Below are 14363 nucleotides of genomic sequence, written 5' to 3' on the forward strand. Positions count from 1 at the left end.
ATCTCTCTCTTCCTTTACAGGAATATAACTTCCCTTGATTTCAAATACTGGGAGAAGAATCTAACTCAGCCTTGGCTCCTGTGCATCAAAAGTCGTTGATTACCTTTCTGTTGTCATGTTAAACTAAGCAATTTGTATGTGAAACCTTGGATGTACTGCGGGAGGAGTATGTAACAGGAGTTTCACCTTGCTTTGCAGCACGGGCATCTTCAGACTCACTAATGCTGGCATGCTGGAAGTTTCTGCTTGTAAAAAGAAGGGATTCCATCCACATACGAAGGACCCTAGGTTATTTAATGTAAGTACATAATTCAGCGTGGTTTTGACTATTCAAGTTCTTGCCCACGGTTCTGCTGCAAGCAATTATACATGCTTCAGATTAGATTTCTTTAAGATTTTTCCCCTACTTTAATCATTGCCCTTTCTTCACTGATCAAAGTAGACATCAGGAGTGCACTTAAGCAATAACTTTAACAACAGCAGCAATGAGATGATTGTTAGACACTGCCATTCAAATGATGGCTAACCAGAAGCAGTTACCATCAGTCACTGCTTTTACCTGCTTTCAGAAGAAGCAAAAGCCATGGTTTCAAACAGGACTTATTCCTGAGCTCTTCAGTTTTTAAACAAAGAATTCAGTTCATCTCCCCAACTGTAGCCTCCCAACAGAACACCTCAGCTGCTAAAAAGTGTAGCTATGAGTAGATGAAGCCTCATTTCCTTCATTGTCCATAATTTTCCCTGGCTTCTCATAAGCCTTTCTTGGTAACTACCATATCTTTCTGATGTTTTAATAGTATAGTTTGCTATATGAATAGATGAAAAGTCAGAATCATGAGAAATGTCACTGCTATCTGGAAGAAAATAATCTTTACCTTTGATTAATTAAGATATGTTTTTCTTTTAAATGGAGTTCACTTCAAACACAAGAGTATTCCCTATAGTTCAAAATAAAATGATCGAATGCAGAGAAGTAATGATGAAAGATGTTGGAAATTACTTCTTTGTTGTAGGACTCTCAGAATGTCAGTCTTACTCCTGAAAAGGAGGGAATAGGGTTCTTTCTTTGGGGTTTTTTTGCTCTGTTATCATTGACTGTAGGGATAATGAGAAGGTAGTCCAACTCTGAAAAATTTTAAGACATGTTCCAGATGGGCTCTTCACAGTGGTCCTTTGCAGAGTTAGGTCATCAATCAAGTTATTGGCCACTTGAGCTCATTTATAATAATTTGACACACTGCTGGTACTGTGTATCAAATGCATCCTCTCAAGTACAATCCCCCAAAATACACTGATCTTCAAAAAAACCCAGTAAGATCATAGCCTAATTTCCTGGAGGAGAATTATCAGGGGTAACAACAGAAGAAGCTCCATGAAACTTGACTAAAACAATCCTAATGTGTGTCTGGTTTCTGGTAAAAACTCTTCTCCACAGACCCAATGCAGGCTGTTACTTGGTCATGGCTGTGTCTTAAGGATGTAATCTAGTCCTAAATTGTTTAAAAAAAAATAATATCCATCATATGGGCAGATACATGTGAAACCACTGCAGGAAGAGAGCAGAGTTCACACTTCCCTTGCTGCTCTCCCCCATGCACCCGTTCTACTGCAGCACACAACCCCTGCCTTTTCCAGTTCAGGTACCTCATGCCATGATGCAAACAGGATAGCACAGAACTATAATCTGTTTCACAGGCTGAGCACTAGACAATATATCCTCTTTGGACATTTATTTCTGGTTGATGTTGTAGTCCTTGCTTTACTCAGCAGCCTGTCCCTGTGACGGTCAGGTTTGCCTCTGAACAGGTACAGGGACAGGTACAATCAAAGCTGGATGGATAGGCGTAGCATTAAGCAGGCTCAGAAAATTAAATGGAAACAATAGCCCTCGTATGCTATTTTACCAAAACTGACTTCTGTGAGTAATGGATTGACTTCTTCTGCAGCCATGTACCCATGTGGTTGGAAAAGACATAAAGATCATCGTGCTGGATCTGAGGTGACCTGGCTGGACGCTAGCGACGGGATTATACAAATGGCCAAAACAGAGAAATGGATTCCTTTTTTTCCTACAGTTTCAGAAATTACTTTTATATTTATACATTTTAGACTAAATGGTTTGATATTTATTGCTCTATCCTGTTTTGGAGTTATTTTGTTGCTCTGTCAAGATGGAGTTCAGTGGCATTACCCCTGAATCTGTAAACAAATCTCACCCATGAAACACAACAATAAAATTAACTTCAAACGACTGTTGAAATACATAGTATTTCTTTTGTCACTTGTTAGCATTAATTGTTTTCTGAGAATTAGAGATTTTTAACAGTGGATGGCTTTCTGTGACTTCTATCTATTTACATCTCTTCACTGCTTCAGTGAATTGACTTCTTATGTGGTAGGGTTTTTTCATCCTTTTCCCCATTCCATCCTCGTATAGGTCAAGTTTCAGCTAAGTTATTAAGCAGAAAACACTTAGGAAAACACAGGTCCTTTACCTGAGAGCTGACCCTCATTGCATCTTGGAATAGCAGAGATGCATCAGAGTATCTTGGAGAAATGTGTCTTCTCCAGCAACCCTCCAGTAGAAACTCTTACTTGAAATCAAATTCTTATCCTGAAAGGGAGTCCCTGGATCTATCTAGAGTTAGATAAAAAGATCTAGATGAAGACAGAAGGAAGAACCATACAACGTTATTTGCTCTTACAAGAGTTTATTCAGTATCTGTTCCAAGAACCTATATGACCTATACTTTAAATAATAAGGTTAGTACAGAAAAGTTAGGAACGTGCTAACAGTCAGAAGCTGGAGGAGATTGTGGAACCCAGGGGCTACGCGGACATGGTAAATAACAGGTGCTTCTGCAAAGAGTTTACAGTTCAGTAGATAACAAGTAACAGGCAAGTGAGGTAAACTATTGAGTTTAAACAGGAAAGTAGGTAACAAAAAATAAATAGCATCCTTTATCCTGAACTTGAACAAATACAGATTGCAGCAAGTTCCTTAGAACTGACCTTTTCCCGGTCTGTCTCAGTGAATTCTATATTCATATATATATTTTTAAGACAGAATTACTGGCTTCGGCTTCTATGCATATACTTCTAGTTAAATATCAGGTTTGATTATTTAAGATTATAAATGGAATTAGAACAATCACAGAAAAAGAAAACTGTTTAAATTGTTTTATCTACCTGGATTACATTACACCACCACAAAAAAAAAAAAAAAAAAAAAACAAACCAGAGAAAAGTGTATTATTTAGAAAAAGTGTATTAAGCCAGCTTAATTACCTTTTAGACACATTGCTAGAAATCACAGCATAAAAAATAATAGGCTGCTCTCATCCTGAGAGCACATGATAGGAAAGTCGTGTTCAATCTAATAGTAGTATTTAGATATGCTCCCAAACAAACAGGTTTCATTTCTTTGAAGAAAACCCACAGAGCTGTGGTAGTACACACCGTACACCTCTGGACCACACGCTGTAAGAAATGAGCTTTTCCATCATGACCAGCTGTGAATTAAGAAGTGGTGTGGGTAGATAATATTTCTGGATAGAGCTGGTGGAAAACAGAGTGCACATGCTCATCCTGATATCAAGCGGGTGCTGTGCTCCTTTGGTACTGCCCCGGACTTTGCAGACTGAAATGTTTTCTGAGGCTAAAATTTGCCAGCGTGCAGCCTGACAGCTGAGCATCTTCTAGCACTGGTATCACTGAGCAAAAAGTACTTTTTCCTGCTAAGCCCAGTATGGTGTAGTAACACATTCGTGTCACAAGATGGAGCTTCAGACCCGCTGTAATGGTACCGTCACAAATGCGTGTTTGGTTGGTTGTGTTTGTTTTGGTTTTTTTTAAACAGGAGCAGCAATTTCATAGCATATTTAAAATTTATTACAAAAAAATACACAGTATCCAATTAATGAGAGTAATTATGATGAAATATTTATGGAATGAAATTATAAGAATGTATTTTCCTGAATACATTCACACTAATACACTAAGGAGACATATAAAGATAAAGGTATTTAAAAGCATTTACGGTGCACAATGGATGGGCCAGCTTCATCGTATTCCTGTTTGCTGATCCACATCTGCTGGAAAGTAGACAGGGAGGCAAGAATAGAACCTCCAATCCAGACAGAGTACTTACGTTCGGGAGGAGCAATGATCTGTTTGAGAAACAAAAGCATTAATTACAACCATCTCCTGTGAATAAAATGTATTTGTTATACAAAAATATTAAAGCAGTGGTGTTTGATATTAACAAAAATGCTGTACCTATGTAATACTGTCATCCCTGGCATTACAGTTACCCACTGCTGCAAGCAGTAAAGTTAAAGTTGCTATTTAAGTCTGAGCTTACGTCCTCAATGTCTCTGCCTGAATCAGTCTGCCCAATAAGAGCAATGCATTTGTGTATTCATGGGTGCATATGAGAAAGGGGGAGACAACTGCTCTGGAAACATATAATGATAGCCCAGGAGGGCTTGGGAAAAAATGAGTGACCTATGGAGCACTCTTATTGGTACAGCTGATAAAATGTTCCTAAAGCAAGGAACGAAAGATTTGAAGCAGCAGAAAGAAGACTGGTTTATCAGAGACTTTCTTTTCTGAACTTGTAGGCCAAGGACAAAACCAGCATTTCCCCTCTTCCATCTCGATTAGCCAAAAAGAGTTCAAGAAGCTCACATATAGCCCCAGGAGAAAATTTATGCTGCTGTATCCATGCTATTCTTTGGCCACGCTAGGGCAGTTTGCAGAATTCACCGTGAACAAGGAAATGAGAGGAGCGCAAGCTCTCTTCTTTCAGCCACAAGGTTACCACGTGGTGATTATTTGCTAGAAGGTACAGACATGATTCAAAATATGTACAAACCACTTACTTTGAAAAGTGCTGCCATGTTTCACTAGACTTTTGAGGACTTTGTACATGCCAACTCAAATAGTCTACAAATTATTGCACGGTACCTTGATCTTCATAGTGCTGGGAGCCAGAGCGGTTATTTCCTTCTGCATCCTGTCTGCAATTCCTGGGTACATTGTAGTGCCTCCAGACAGCACGTTGTTGGCATAAAGATCCTTTCTGATATCTATGTCACACTTCATGATGCTGTTGTAAGTGGTTTCATGAATGCCAGCAGACTCCATGCCTGGAGAAGGTACATAAGAACACTGAGGAAGCAACTCTGTACAGAGACTTACAACTGTTAAGACAGAATTGACAACATGGACTTCAGTGTCTCTTAGGAAGACATCAGTCTTTAGAGCTGTGGAAAACTGGAAGAAGGTCATTCTGCAACTGCCTAAATTCTTTTCTTAGTATTTCCTTGGTGTACAGCTCTCCTCTGCCCCTTACACACACAACTTCTCCTTAAATAGAAAGCTGAGGGTGCGGAATAGTAAAATTTCCACAGGGCTTTTGCAAGCAATCTCAAATGTCCTAAGAATTCCTTATATGGTCTTGGAATAATTTGTTTTCTTTTCTTCTCTTTTTTTTTTTTAAATTAAGCCAGCTCAGAGAAAGAACAGTCAAAATATGTCCTAATGCCCATAAGTATGCAACTACTTTATCTATATCTGAGCTGAAATTCTGCCGACTGGCAGAACCGACACTGCATTTCTGTGTGACCTCATTGCAAGTCTGCCTTCATGGCTGCTGACTAGCATGGCATTGTTCTGGCTTTGCTCTGCAAGTGTGATGAACCACGGATTCAGGATTTGGAGCAGCCTTTTTGAAAAATAAAAATAGTGCTTCCTGCCCGCTCCCCTGCAAGCACATTCAAACAACAATACTCACATTATTTAGAGAAGAGACTCTGTGGCCACAGTTCTCATAGTAGCAACTGAATAACGTACAAAATGGCACAGGCCCAGTGCCAGCACTTGGGAATAAACTTTCAGGGTTTATTCTGGGAAAGGCATTTTCCCTTATTGTTTGACACAAAGTTCCTCCCACCATATTAATAATGGTATTCTAAAAGATTATTTCATAATGTGTGCCAGGACATACTCGTGTATAGGTCTGAATGAGTAAGCAAGAGGACACAACTGTAAGAAAACAAAAGGCTTGATATTCATGTGCACTTTACCAAGGCAGAACAATCATTCAACCTACCAATGAAAGATGGCTGGAAGAGGGTTTCTGGGCAGCGGAAGCGTTCATTTCCAATGGTGATGACCTGACCATCAGGAAGCTCATAGCTTTTTTCCAGAGAGGAGGAAGAGGCAGCCGTGGCCATCTCATTTTCAAAGTCCAGGGCCACGTAACACAGCTTCTCCTTGATGTCACGGACAATTTCACGCTCCGCTGTCAAGAAGATTCAATCTTTAGAATGACTTTCAGGAAGGACCCAGACACGCAGACAAATCGTTCCCTTTCATCCTCCAACATCCTTCCCATGTTTTAAACAAATTCTCTGCGAGTCTTGCAGGGGACATTCCTGTTGAATTCCTTCTTGTTTCTGTCCTACTGCAGAAGCACTGCTAGTCCTCCTAAGGCCACGAGACACATTCCCATGGCACAGCTCTCCCCCTCGGCCAGCAGCGTGTCCTTACCCGTGGTCACAAAGGAGTAGCCGCGCTCGGTCAGGATTTTCATGAGGTAGTCTGTCAGGTCACGGCCAGCCAGGTCCAGGCGCATGATGGCGTGCGGCAGGGCGTAGCCCTCGTAAATCGGCACGTTGTGGGTGACGCCGTCCCCGGAGTCAAGCACAATCCCTTTGACAAAATAACACGTGGTTCATTTCCAGGTGCACATCAACACCCTTAAGTATTTCAGTAGTCTATGGCCCGTTCCCCAGAGGCCTACCTGTGGTACGTCCAGAAGCATAGAGGGACAGGACAGCTTGAATAGCTACATACATGGCTGGCACATTGAAAGTCTCAAACATAATCTGAAATGAAATTAAAATAATTGCCTTAACATGAGGGGGGTTTAGATTAGTTGAAGCAATTTACTTAAAGGGAGAAGACAACATTTTCATATTTCTTGATGATTGGTAATAACAAGGAAGGAAAATAAAAAATCTACACCTTAAAATATTTGTCCTATGAGACATCTCCCTGTATCTGGCCTATATGTTTAACATATGAATCTAGATGTATGCAGGTATTAAAGATAATTTTGTAATAGGCCTGGGCATAAAAACAAGATGACATAAAGCTTGGACAGACTGAAGTACTTACATTCAAAGCAAATACACCAGTTTTCTAAAGTAATAGTAACAGTACACAAATATGACAGGTGGTCACTGTGCACTTAACTCCAGTAGACTACTGGGCAGTGTGACTCACTGAGGTTCACATCCTGTTGACAAAGCTGGAATTATTCTGTAACTTTCCTGTGAGCTTACCTGTGTCATTTTCTCTCGGTTGGCTTTGGGGTTTAGTGGTGCTTCAGTCAGCAGAGTCGGGTGTTCCTCAGGTGCAACACGGAGCTCGTTATAGAAAGAGTGATGCCAGATCTGAGGACAATGGGAGAAGCCAAAGGAAAGAAACACCATCAGCCAGCAGCTCAGAATCACTTCCAGACAGGTATTGTGTTCCAGTACTCTGCTGACAGACCTAGAGACAGGCTAGTACATGCAGTTGTTCTTATTCTCTTCACGGAGATTACCAAAGTAACTGTAGAAAGAAAAGCACTATCCTCAAGTTTTACTGCTAGTAATATATGACTTACTTTAAGGACACAGAAATTAATGAAAAAAAAAAAAAGTTAGTCTTACAGTAGAAAAGACAGAGCAGGACAGATTTGGTTCCAGCAACACTATTTCAATAATGATTGAAAGTGAAACTGTTCAACAACTCTAGAACATATGCAGACTTCAATAACAGAGTTCAATAGATAATGGGTCTCTTGAAGATGGTTTCATTTGTTTGGTTTGTAGAGGTCAGCCCAAGAATTCATAAAAATAAACAAAGGTAAATGCTTTGTGAGGCTGAAAGTCAATTTGTGTTTATCACCTCCACACGACTCATTCCTGCCAGCTATAAAAATCAGGCCAGGTGGACTGCAATGATGAGGTTACACCAACAAGAAATAAAACCACCACAGACTTTCTAAAGGCCAAGAAGCTTTTTCTAAACTTGTTTTTAAGCTGGTGGTGATTAGCACCAGTTGATAGTGCTCCCAATAACTATTTCAATGTACTCCTAGTAGTACTTCAGCTTTAGATAGAAGTTAACCTTTGCTGCTAACAAGCTTCTCATTAAATCATACTTGACAGCACAATGCTTCCATCTAAAAAGTCACGAGTATTCTGTAAGCATTTGGTTCAAGTAGTTCTGTTTGCCAGTCATACATGTCAACTTTTCAAAGCTGAAATACCTTCTCCATGTCATCCCAGTTTGTAATGATGCCGTGTTCTATGGGGTATTTCAAGGTCAGGATTCCTCTCTTGCTTTGAGCCTCATCACCTACGTAGCTGTCTTTCTGACCCATACCCACCATCACACCCTATAAAATAACACAAACAGAGAGTTAGACACTTAAGGAGAGGTGTCACAAAGTGGAAGAACATTAGCTGTGAAATAAATGCAGTTGCCAGTTACACTAGTTACAAAACGCTTCATGAATGCTAATGAATGGAGAAGTACTAACTTTTTAATTGCCAAAATTAAATGTTTAGCTCCCTTAAATCTCTGTTTATGTTTCCACTACAGTTTAAGTAAACAGAAGAAGTACTATGTTAAATGTGTCAAGGATAAAGTGGAACAATAGGGTTGGTTTAGTGTTATTATGTAGAGATGAACTGCCTCCTAAACTGCAATAAAGTGGAGTAAAATCAGAAAGCGACGTCGTGCCATCTAAGGGTCACAATGGAGCAATACACATTTTGCATTTCCCAAAGCTTAAATTTCAACATTTTCAAATCTTCTTTTTGAACACTACAGTACTGTCATTAGAGACAGACAATTTAAACCTACAGGTAGATCTTTTCAGGCATTTTCAGGGACCCTGTAGAAATGGTCCGTGGACCAGAAGCTGGAAACTACTGGTCTTTATGTCGAAGTCAGAAATACTGGTAAAAAACAGGATTCTTTGAGTGCACAGTACTCTTACCAGAACTCAATCATTACAGTCTCCAAACCTTGGCATTTCTTACTCTCTGTCTTAAAAACAAGCACCCTGGGTTTGCGATTTCTGATGGGATGATCCTTCCTTCAGGGGACTAATACTATCTGTAAGAAGTGATCAGGAAAGAAAGGTTCTAGAAGTCTGTATTTGTTTCCACTGTGATTGTATGCCTTGGTTTTGAGCAATATCATTCACACTCTCTACAGAAGCTGGCACTTTAATATACATCTATTTTTTTAATTTATGATAATGCCCAGAGGCCTCAGTGAGACCTCCAGCCTTAGCTGATATACTGAAAGGCAGATTTTCTTCAGCCCTGAAGAACTTAAAATGCATTTGCTGGGTATATGAAGTGCCACATCTTACAACCAGTTTATCTCTTTCCACTTCACCAGGGTCTTGGATGGCATAGAAGCAATTAGGTGGATTTGCTAATTAGGTGGATTAGTTTGTTAGCCAGGCTGCTCTAGTTCAGGCAAATGATGATCTGGCTCAGAAATTCTCTGTATTTAACAGCTCAGATAATAAATGTATTTTGCAAACTGTAGGAATTGAGTGGTATACATCACATACTCAGATATAAACCTTGAAGCTAAAGAAACAACCCTAGACAGGTGAACATTTATAACACAGGTAAATTAATAAAGGCAGAAAGTTTAATAGGAAGCTGACTGAAAACTCCTTCCTTCTTTAGTTTTCCATGTGTTACCTATTATCAGCTTTTAGGGCAGTCAAAATTTCTGGATACTTCTGTTTGGAGATATCTTTTAAATTTTTTTTTAAATTAGCTTTTCTCACTAAGTTCTCTGGGACATCCAAAATTAAAAGGCAGCAAAAAGAGGGCACAGAAGGGAGTAAAAAATTTTAGAAGGATTCCTCACAAGGCAAAATACCTGCTTTGACTCAGAGGCATGCACTGCTGGACTCATTTTGCCTGGAAATGCTTTGTTACACAGAGCACACAAGGCTGGGCTAGCCACAAACACAGGAAAAGATGGGGTGGAGAGCTGGGGACAGGGCAGCAAAGCCTTCTACAAGCACAGTATAGAATAACCAAAGCAGTTCATCACCTGGTGCCTGGGACGACCCACAATGGAAGGGAAAACTGCTCTTGGAGCATCATCGCCAGCGAAGCCAGCTTTACAGAGCCCAGATCCATTGTCACAAACAAGGGCAGTGCTGTCCTCTTCTTCACACATCTTCTATGGCAATGTCCTCAGGCCCTCCAGGCAGAAAGCAGCCCTATGAAAACAGCAGGAAAGAATTTAAAAAATAATTAAAAAAAAATTTAAAAAAACATCACCACAACCATACTCAGGTACCAGGCACACCCTTGAAGACCCTTTAGATCATCTCTGAAGGCAGAGATGGTTGTATGGAAGCAAGCAACACCAGCAAAGAGAGGTATGACACCAATTTGGCAATGACAAGGCCTGCAGGACCATAGGAGAGAACAGGCTACTTTTTAAAAGCATGAGGATTTTCAACCATGTCTGTTAGAGGGCTGTATGCACTAGAGATTATCCAGGGGATTCCAGAGGAAGCTTCCAGTCCTGCAGCATGGACAGACAGATCAGGGAGCAGCAAATGTTCATCTAAATTTGGTCATAGAAATCCACAGCTGGGGGTGGGTGGGAGATAAAAGAGAATGCTGGACTGACAGCTGCAAAAATAAAGATCCCTTTGCACGGGATTCAGCACAACTTTCCCTGCTCTTCTATCACCCTGACAAAATCCTGAAGCACGTGGAAAGCTGTCAAAGGTAAGAGCACTTCAGTCTTACCCATTCAGTCTTGGGCTTCCCAAAATCTATCCATATTAAATGCTATGCATGTACCTGTGATGTTTTCCTGATGTTCCTGATGCAGATATTAACCCACTGGGTGAAGATGGACAACTAAGTTTACATTTAACAGTTTAAAAGAGAAGAAATGTTCCCAATTAAAAAGGAAAATATTTTTTTTAAAAAAATTCCTTTTCCAGTCATTCCCTAGTCACTCACAAAAAATAACCCATCTTTAAAATGAAGTCAGGGACAGTATGTGTTTAAAAGCAGGCCATAGCATATGCTCTATTATCATTTCAAAGCACCTAATAAACTGCATTTGTAGAGTGGCAGAGTAATTTATGTTGGCTCCTTGTCTCAGTAAAAAGAAACTGATTTCCTTCTCTGGCAAAAGGGACATAATATGGGTAATAAAAATGCTTTGAAGGCTTTGTATTTAAGTCAATTACAGAAAAAAGCACTGAATACCAGGACTCAAGAGGAAATATTTGCTCACAGTTTATAGCGTGGTAGGGAATCATTTGGCTAGCTCTGAGCTCAGGCATCCATGCAGAGTTCAACAAACTGCAATTTGTTAACAGCTAAAAGAGACAGCTGTCATCCACAGAGCAGCTGGCTCTGCACACAGTCTCCAAAACCTTCTGCCACAGGAATACTGCAAGCACAGGACAAAGTGGGAAAGGGGCCAACCAGAGCCATGGCCGATGAGCAAGGGAGCCCACAATTCCTGTAGCCTCTGCAGCAGATGGCAAAAGGACAGACAGTCCTCCCAAATCCTTCATTTGAGATCCTCTGTCTTTCCCCAGCCAGGCAGCCACGAGACATGGCTGCAGCCCCACTCCTGCAGGCTGCGTGGGCACAGCTCCCAGGAGAAGAGAAGGATAGGGAAAACCTAGCCTGGAGTACTCCAGACATTTTACTATTATTATTGGGAAAGGAAAGTAAGTTGCAATTTTTGCATTTATTAAACCCCTGGGAAAACTGGCTCTTTGTACTCAAACATTTATTGAATGGAGTACAATTGTTATCTAACATGAATGAACGGACTGGTTTGGACAAACCATTTCCTAATTAGGAAATAGGCTTCTCAACCATCTGTTTTTGGAACAGAGTTCAAGGTCAGGGGGTTTGCTCAAACCAATGCAGCTAATGCAATGCCAAAAATCACTTGGGGGAGGGGAAAGAAGGAGGCAGGAAAGGCTACATTTCTGGGCTTAGTGGACTCTAAATGAAAACCATATTTAGTAATAAAGCACAAAAAGTTGAAAAATCAAAGCTGAAGGATTTCAAACAGGGCGCCCTGCTGCCAGCCAGTGAGTTACAGCTCAGGACTGCCATTGGCATGCAGTAGCAACATTTTAAAGCACCAAATGTTACTCTGTGCTGTGGAAGAAAGGAAATTATCCTCCCGGTTAATTAATACAGTAGTTAGCCTCTTTCTTCTACCTGCTTTACGTCTGAAGATAACCAGCCATCTCACTGATCTCCACAACAAGCTGTTAAGAGGACTCTAGCCCCACAAGAAATACTGTGTGTAACCTGTTTCATAATGAAATGTTTAGCATTTTACAGAAGAGTAGTTTCACATACATATAAAGACAAGGATGAATACACATGCAAACTCATTGTATCCTATCAGTGTTAATTTGCACACTTCCAGCTCTTCCAACAGTCATTCCCCAAAACACTCATGTCACCTTACACTAAGTTAACAGCACTGAAGCAAACTTGCTGAGAAACACTCCTACATAACCCTTCAGGAAGTTTTTTCTATCCCAAACTAACAACCCAAAGTCACAGAGGTTCATTTAAACATGAACATAGCCATAATTCCAGCTGTGGCACTGCACAGACTGTATCTATATACAATTACTGGAGTGCTAGTAGATACAGCAAACAGGTAGAACATTTCTTTCCCTTTCAGAAGTGCTGTAAACTAAAGACAACTCAATATTAATATTACAAGCATTTTATCAATTCAATTCTAATAACTAAGATTGCTTAAATGAACTTAAGTACATCCTTCTGAATAGCTTCCATTTGACATTACTTAATTGAAGTCCTCCAGTAATCTGTAAATCATGCTGTTGGTTCAGTGCCACTTACCCTGACAGTGCTTGGCTGGGGATAGCTGCTCTGAGATGGTGCACTCTGTATCTGAAAGCTCCAAGGTTATATAGCCCCTTCAGCTCCTCTCCTCCCACTAGCCTCCCAAACAAGGAGCAGAGACAGACAGAGACAGAGCTGAAGTCTCTAACAAAACCATATAGGGACCTTACTACAAAAACCTCTAATCTGGGTGGCTACAGGCCCTGGGTCTCTTCCACTGCATTCCAGTGCAGAGCTCATGAAACAGGAGGAGACTTTCAGCTGTGCAAGATAAACACTCTAAAACTTCAGGAGAGTTGTTAAAATACAGAGAGGAGGAGTGTGCCCACAACAGACACCCTCTGGCAGGAGGAGTATGTGTTCCAACAAGAGAGCTCCAGGCCTCCACAGTAACGTCCAAGAGGCAGAATGAGAAATTGGAAGAGCAGTCATTTATGAGAAGGAAAATGTTTTTAAAGAAACATTTTGCTTTGATTAACGATTTTGACAAAAACAATAAAAATATTTCTGGCAAGCTAAGCAGCTGCTGAATTTTGCTACAAAGCCTCTTTTAAAGCTCGGCATTTTGCTTGTATGCTAAATATTGCCCACAGGCTTAAGGGTTCTGAAAAATACTTGCCATTGTATAGGATTCACAGTGAACTCTTTGAAGGTTGTGAAAATTTTCTTTTAAAAGATGGTTACGACCCCCTCTGGACTGAGATGGGTTAGAATCCATCCTGTTTGTCAGCTTATTTTCAAAACCCTAGGACCTGCTTGCCAACTTCACCCCAGTGCTACTCCACCAATGGCTACAGAGCTGCTGTGAACTCACATCTCAAATGGTTTGTAATAAAGTTGTTGAATTATAACCTCCAGCTATCTTTTCCGTTGAACTTATTTTTAGCAAATAAAGCAAGGGTTCTCACTGTGCAAGTTATTTTCAGCACAGGACTGGATTTTTTACAGCTGTAGCCAGCTGTTCTCTGGACAGGCTGATTCTAGCAAAGCAGCCCTTTCATAGTCAACAATACTTTCTCATTAAGTTTGTACTAAAGACCAGAAATCAGCATCTCTAAGTTCCACTGCTAAACCAGTACAAATTCAAAACTGCTGTATGCTCAGAAGCCAAGAAAGAGGTGAGAATCCAAGCGAGACCCTTGCTCTGTGAGTCCTGTTACAATGGGGAGGGGCATCATGTGTTGGCTTCCAGAGTGTTTGCTGCCTAACCGAGTGGCCTTAATGCAAGAAAATCTCCCATAAAACTGCAGTGGGAGTTTTTCTCATGTAGAGATTTAAGGATTAGGCCACTAGTAGAGAAAGCAGATAGGCAGAATTACGGATTGAAGACCAAAAGGAATTTAGCTTTTAAGGAAAGGAACTTTTAAGGAATGTAACTGCCTTTGAGGGTCA

General features: G+C 40.5%; 2 protein-coding genes across 3 annotated transcripts in view; one reads left to right on the plus strand and one right to left on the minus strand.

Annotated features, from left to right (window-relative positions):
- The window catches only part of STAMBPL1 (STAM binding protein-like 1), a 12214-nt gene extending 9965 nt beyond the window's left edge, over positions 1 to 2249 (plus strand). The window contains exons 9-10 of the mRNA XM_008945052.1: positions 199 to 298; positions 1947 to 2249. Coding sequence (XP_008943300.1) covers positions 199 to 298; positions 1947 to 2003 — 157 coding nt within the window. The 3' untranslated portion in view covers positions 2004 to 2249. The remainder of the gene's footprint in view (positions 1 to 198; positions 299 to 1946) is intronic.
- A 1619-nt stretch (positions 2250 to 3868) lies between these two features.
- Positions 3869 to 13010, minus strand: ACTA2 (actin, alpha 2, smooth muscle, aorta). 2 transcript variants are annotated; one of them, XM_008945053.1, is made up of 9 exons: positions 12969 to 13010; positions 10147 to 10318; positions 8327 to 8455; positions 7353 to 7463; positions 6809 to 6893; positions 6556 to 6717; positions 6116 to 6307; positions 4969 to 5150; positions 3869 to 4169 (listed from the first exon to the last, which is right to left on the minus strand). In XM_008945053.1, exons 2-9 carry the CDS (start codon positions 10273 to 10275, stop codon positions 4026 to 4028), a joined length of 1134 nt encoding a protein of 377 aa, XP_008943301.1. In that variant the 5' UTR covers positions 10276 to 10318; positions 12969 to 13010; the 3' UTR covers positions 3869 to 4025. The 2 variants fall into 2 exon arrangements, with proteins under 2 accessions (XP_008943301.1, XP_008943302.1); XM_008945054.1 differs by lacking the exons at positions 8327 to 8455; positions 12969 to 13010 and having other exon boundaries at positions 10147 to 10275.
- Positions 13011 to 14363: the final 1353 nt, after the last annotated feature.

Source organism: Merops nubicus, unplaced genomic scaffold (assembly GCF_000691845.1).
Source record: "Merops nubicus isolate BGI_N331 unplaced genomic scaffold, ASM69184v1 scaffold2138, whole genome shotgun sequence".
NCBI lineage: Eukaryota > Metazoa > Chordata > Aves > Coraciiformes > Meropidae > Merops > Merops nubicus.

Coding starts and splice junctions, on each gene's coding strand:
- ACTA2 (XM_008945053.1), bottom strand. CDS start 10,275: ATGTGTGAAGAAGAGGACAGCACTGCCCTTGTTTGTGACAATGGATCT. Junction 8,456..10,146: donor TGGGTCGTCCCAGGCACCAG/GTGATGAACTGC, acceptor GTTATTTTATAG/GGTGTGATGGTGGGTATGGG. Junction 6,894..7,352: donor ACCGAGAGAAAATGACACAG/GTAAGCTCACAG, acceptor ATTTCATTTCAG/ATTATGTTTGAGACTTTCAA.